The sequence below is a fragment of the Coffea eugenioides genome, chromosome 4 (genome assembly GCF_003713205.1).
Source record: "Coffea eugenioides isolate CCC68of chromosome 4, Ceug_1.0, whole genome shotgun sequence".
NCBI lineage: Eukaryota > Viridiplantae > Streptophyta > Magnoliopsida > Gentianales > Rubiaceae > Coffea > Coffea eugenioides.
Genome location: NC_040038.1, coordinates 6,521,734 through 6,527,722, shown reverse-complemented (window position 1 = coordinate 6,527,722; position 5,989 = coordinate 6,521,734). Strand labels below are relative to the sequence as shown.

The 5,989-nt window shown below is 35.5% G+C and overlaps 1 protein-coding gene across 1 annotated transcript; it reads left to right on the top strand.

Annotated features, from left to right (window-relative positions):
• Window positions 1-326: 326 nt before the first annotated feature.
• On the top strand, window positions 327-1,106 carry LOC113768879 (ethylene-responsive transcription factor WIN1-like). Its single transcript, XM_027313388.1, has one exon. The coding sequence runs from the start codon at window positions 327-329 to the stop codon at window positions 1,104-1,106; it is 780 nt and encodes a 259-aa protein (XP_027169189.1).
• Window positions 1,107-5,989: the final 4,883 nt, after the last annotated feature.

Sequence of the window (5,989 nt, the reverse complement as noted above, 5' to 3'; positions counted from 1 at the left end):
TTGTACAAGTACAACTAGTAAGAATTTTGCTTAATCTTTTGGTCTTTACCAAATTATGGACCAAGTACATTGGCTAGTTTTTGCATATTAATGCATGACTTCCTAATGTTGTCAAGTTCTCTACCCCAGTGTGCTGGAGCTGATTTGTCTGCCATCTGCCATACTTAATCATACCATATTTTTTATCTTGTTAAACCATATGATCAACCAGGTAAGCCAAGGGTGTCATTATTTAAATCTCCTATTATTGTCATATAAATGTTGTTTAATACTTGATATAGGTTTATTCCCATTTATATACGCAGCAAATCCTCAAGCCCATCTCCATGGATGGTAGCATGGACGCTCAAAGCTCAAAAGTACAATCTCAGTCCCAAGATCCATTTACAAGTCTACCCTTGCTGCCTATGATGGCAACAGCAACCCCTCCTGAAAGTATTGAAGTGCAAGTAGACATGGAAAGTCCAAGACGAGAAAATATTACCATCCATGGAAGAAGAAGATTTTTAGGAGTTAGACAAAGGCCTTCGGGAAGATGGGTAGCTGAAATCAAGGATTCATCTCAGAAGCTGAGGCTTTGGCTGGGGACTTTTGACAGAGCTGAAGAAGCAGCCTTGGCTTATGACAATGCATCTAGACTTCTAAGGGGAAGAAATGCTAAGACAAACTTTACATACAATGGAACCATGGATACTCGCGAAGAAAATCTTAGTTTGCTGGGAAAGAATCCAAGGCTTTATCAGCTTCTTAAACATGCCATCACGAAGAACCTGGCGAAATCCTCAGCTCTCGATTCTTCAAAATCTACGCGGAATTTTACTGATCAGAGATTCTGTGAAGGAGAAAGCAGTCCTGTTGATCATGTTGTAACAACAGTTGAAGACAATATAATTGGAAATGAAGATCATGATCAGTCTCAAGAAAAACGTGGGCTCCGCGGGATCTCACTTGGCAGCTCAAAGGTGTATTCTTCTGTTATTGTGGCTCCTTCTTTCAGCGCTTCTTTAAGTCAAGGAAGAGAAGAACCAGAGAACAATTCTCAGGGGACTCTGTTTAATTCACTGTTTTATCAGACAAATGTAATGTCCCACCACAAACTAGTATAACCTACTGTTTGTTAATAATCTAAATCAGGCTTCTTTCACCTGAAAGTTAAACATGTTTTCTTCCAGTTCAAGGCAGAAACTATAGGAATTTGAGGTTGTGCTTTTCTTGGCAGTGCATTTCTTTCCAAGTTCCTCAGCCAGTTTTGCATCCATTTCAATTTCGAGCCATTTTAGGTTTCTTTCTTAGTTGCTTTATCCTCCAGTTTGCATTTTAGTTCACCCTTTTTTTTTTTTACCATTTCCTGTTAAAAGTCCAATAAGATTTATTTTAGTTCTTCTTCAAGTACGATAACATCACTTTAATTTCTTAATTTATTTGCTGGAGAATATTTTTCCTCAAGTGTCGGTGGTAATGTAAAATTATAAATGGATTTAACCTAAAAAGTCAAACTATGTGATGAAAGTAATCCAAAGTATTTGGCTACTTATAAGCACTAATCCATCAGTTGACCCTCAAATTATGACTTTATGTTTCACTATTTTCGAATTAACTCATGTTTAGTTTACTTCTAGAGTTCAATTTCATTAAGATGTTACTAAAATCCTATTCAAACTAAATTAACTGCTACCCAAAATGGTAATCAGTTACATTTTCATGGCGTCATCTGAGAATATGGTGATCCCTTTTTTTTTTTTGAGTTTGTCTAATTATTGGAACTTATCCATTAGGATGACGTGAAACTATGGTGATTTTACATCACCCAATAAATTGCTTCCACAAAATAAAAAAAAAGGTAAAAATTGAAAGTCACAAGCACATGATAACACAAACTAAGGCTCAATTTGATAATCCAGTTCAACACAAAAACTTAATGGATTCAGATCTTTATATATTCAAGCCGTTTGATAATAAAAATTGAACATCTGAATTAATTAAACGGTACTAAATATTCTAGACAAAACTTACTCTCAAAATTAAGTGATAAGTTATTCACTTATTACTAAATGTAATATGCATTCAAATGTATTACATTTAACTTAACTATTTAATAATTTAATGAATTCAAATTTTGGATTTTAGATTTCAAATTTTAGTTTTAAGATTTCAATTTTATCAAACGCATCCTAAATTATAACCGCCTTCTTTATTTTAATATTTTCATAATAGTATCTATCACTCATCACTCATGAATGACGTGATTTTCTGACACTTGTAAATGAATTCATTAATAAATATGAGATTCACTGGAGTTATCTCCAGCCCACTTTCGTCATCATCTACATTCATACTTTCTAACCGCAAAAAGGACCGCTGGTCCAACAACAATCAAAAACTTATCCTTCTGCGAGTAGTGTGAACGGATAAGACTCCAACTGAGGCAAAGCAAACAAATCAGGCCTAGTATCCGGTGATGGGTTTTTGGGGACATCAGATATCAGCCCTTCTGAATTTTTTACAAAATTTTCTCTTTTCCCTATTCCTGTGATAAGACTTGAAATCTTCTTTAAACCAAAAAAAAAAAAAAATCAAGTACTCTTCACTGTGTACCTTGAGATGTTTTATAGACTTTCTCACTGTATTACTGTATTTTTTTTAAGATTAATTTTTTATACACTGACAGTGTATGCACTTTCACCATTAGATGTATGACACGTAATTCGAATTTGAATGTGAAACTCAAATTTTACATATGTGTCGTATATCCAATCGTGATAGCGTATACACCATCTTTAAGATTTACTCTTTTTTTTTATAGATAATCAAATTTCATTAACAAATTATTAAAAATCGTCCAGCACAATTTAATCTACATCACTGCTCTCTAATGACAGATTAAACATGCAGTCAGTATAGCTGACACTTGAGATGCATTTGCGATCGCTATCCATCTCACTTTGTAATGCATCATATAGAACTGAATAATTGTAATAGTGACGATTATTAGCACGCCATTGCTATCTTTACTTGTCACAACCACATAGATATTTAAAATTATCTCATCAGCGTAGCCATCATCATTAAGATGGCTTACTTTTTGTCATGTTGCTCCATCCACTACAAGGCTCCTTAAATTAATGTCAATGCCTAGCATCATTTCATACTTCTTATCACCCTCATTTCACCAACGACACATCATTCATTTGGGATGCACCAATATAAAGTAGAAAAGCACAAATCTGCTATAGTAATGTAACAGCCTAATCTTTTTCACCAATTCCTCATCTGCATTTCAAAAGATGGTTGCTTTTTGTCAAGGAAAAGAACTTTGAAGAAGCAAAAGGGCTAAGAGAAAAGGAAATATCGGTGGTGGGAATTTGTTATCCACAAATTGAATGGTTCTCAAATCATGGGCATCAGCATTCCATTTCCCTAGATGGATCAGAATGATGAAGACGCAAGCGTAGGAGGATCTTCCTTGAAGCAAATGAAGTCCCATACAGGATTGGATTTGGTTGATAGACCCAATAAATGCTTGACTGGAATTTTCAGGTTTTGGCATTGCGAATTTGATGCCAGATCCCATAAGGGTTGAATTCAAGCTCCATAGATTCTCTGGCAATTTGGTACACCCCATCCATAATCCATTGTAGTAGCTCACTTCCATGGGAACACAATATAATGACGCAAGGCATTTGTGTTCCCCATCACCTAAGCTTCCCTTTTAAGCAAAACGAACAACGCCAAAGTAATATACTTTTGACCGCACACCCTTTGACAATGACAATCAATTGGTAAAAGAATTTGGTTCTCTTTTTGTCCTCCAAACTCTATAGGGTATTGAATAGCATGATTTTTTTCAGGTTGTTCAGAGAAGTCATGGTTCTATTGGACCACCACTTTGATCTTTTTTGTGCTTCTGAAATTGTCTGTGACACCATCTCCACAAGTTAAAAATCTCAAAGTAAAACTCCATTTAGTACTTAAAAAATTGCTGTAAATCTGAAAAATTTTAATTGACTTTTGGATAGTGTTGAACTAGTAATGGCAAACCTTACTACTAGAGTTCAATTTTCATTCCATTTCCCCAATTCAGCTAATTTTTCCCACGAGACAACAATAATATTAGTAAAAGCTACAATATTTTATTTCAAGAAAGAAGCCAAAAGCCATGCCCATTAAACAAAATTACAAGCCTTTTCATTCATGCCATTCCATACTTATTCCGATTCAAACATCTCATGATTCTTTTTTCTACAGTAAACTATCAAGGACAAGAATCGGGCATGGTAGGATAAAAAGAAGGATAGGAAAGAGTGAAATGAACCCCGAGGCAACCCTCTAATGAACTACAAACAAATACCAGTACAAACTCCCAAGGACAATTAGCAAGGCAACAAGCTGTTTCAAGGTGACAAAACTAGATAGAAATTAGCAAATTATGTAGAAAAAGGTTTGCCAGTTGACAAGATTTACAGCTAATCTGAAATCAACCTTTCATAGAAAAAGCAACCAAATGGCTAGGCTTCTCAAGTACCGCCAAACAAAGAGCCCACATAATTAAAAGAGTGACAAATCATCTACAGCACAAAGTTTAGTTTCCTGTCTTCATAATTAAATTATAGTAGTAGTTAATATATAGTAGATAATAATAGACATACTAACTAATTGCACTTACATGGCATGTATAGGTTACTTTTATCAGATTAAGGTTAGAGAACACACATGATACCCTCCAAGAAATATGTACATACATATACAAGGAAGGATAAGGTGTTTGCAACAAAAGCTAAGTATAAATAATAAATACTAGTAGTAGTAGTAATTAATGGGAGCTAATCATGGACGACCCAAAAATACAACCGTGCATGCATGTAAATTATTGGGTAGGGGAAAGTCTACCATTATTCAGTGGTGGCCTCTTGATTACTGAAACAAACAAATATATAATTAAAAAAATGCACCAATGAAAATACATAAAGAGTTATTTCCCAGTTCCCCATATGTCTATTCGGGAGTTTGACTTGGACTTTTGAGATCCAACGCTCCTCCACAAGGCCATTTTATCCAACGTGAAAGACAAAAAAACACAATACACAAGAAGAAAAATATCATAAAACGTTTTACCAAAGAATTAAAGAGAACAAAACAGCAAAGAAAATACCAAAAAAAAAAAAAGATGAACGGAAAAAGATCGTTCAAGAACATGATGGTAGTAAAAGAAAGAAAGAATAATAAGAGAATGCAAATGGAGAAAGGGTTAAGCGCTGGATGCAGAGGTTTATCGACCGATTCCTGTTCCAATACTCTTTTTTTTTTTCTTTCTTTTTCTCATGCTTGGATTTCAGGGAACAGATCGATGAACCGCTGCCTCCAGTGTCCTCAAGCCTTCCACTATCCACAAGAGCCAACTCATGACACAAAAAAAAGAAACTGAAATAATCACATAAACCGACGAAAAATCAGCATTCCCACAGATCTTTTCAATGGGTTTTCAGCACAGATCTGAGATATTCAAGAATTAGAGATTCATACATGGCTACAAACAGGGAGAAAAACTCGTACTCATCAACCAAAAAGAAAAGTCTTCTTCCCAGCCCACTTTACACAACAAAATAAGCGAAGCGAACCCGCAAAAAATCTAACAAATCAGGGGTAGAGAACAGGGGGCAAAGGGGGCATGGGATAAAAGTATACCCATAATCCATAGCTGCTGCATCCGCTGCTCAGTGCTCTCAATCGTTTATGTAATTGCAGTGACGGATACTGTGTCTGTGTTTTGTGGGTGATTTGGGTCTGTGGGTGAGCTGTCATATTATAAGGCGTGGCCTGGAGTTTGATGTGGATTTACTAGTTTAACCATGTGTATTCATTTGGAGAATGCGGTTAGGTGGAATTATAGGAGGTTATTTTGGTCAAATAGCGCATGGAGAAGCTGAAGTGTCGGGGTGAAATTGGAGTATGGGGGGACGGGGTCCATACTGGAGAGTTAGGCAGAAAAATA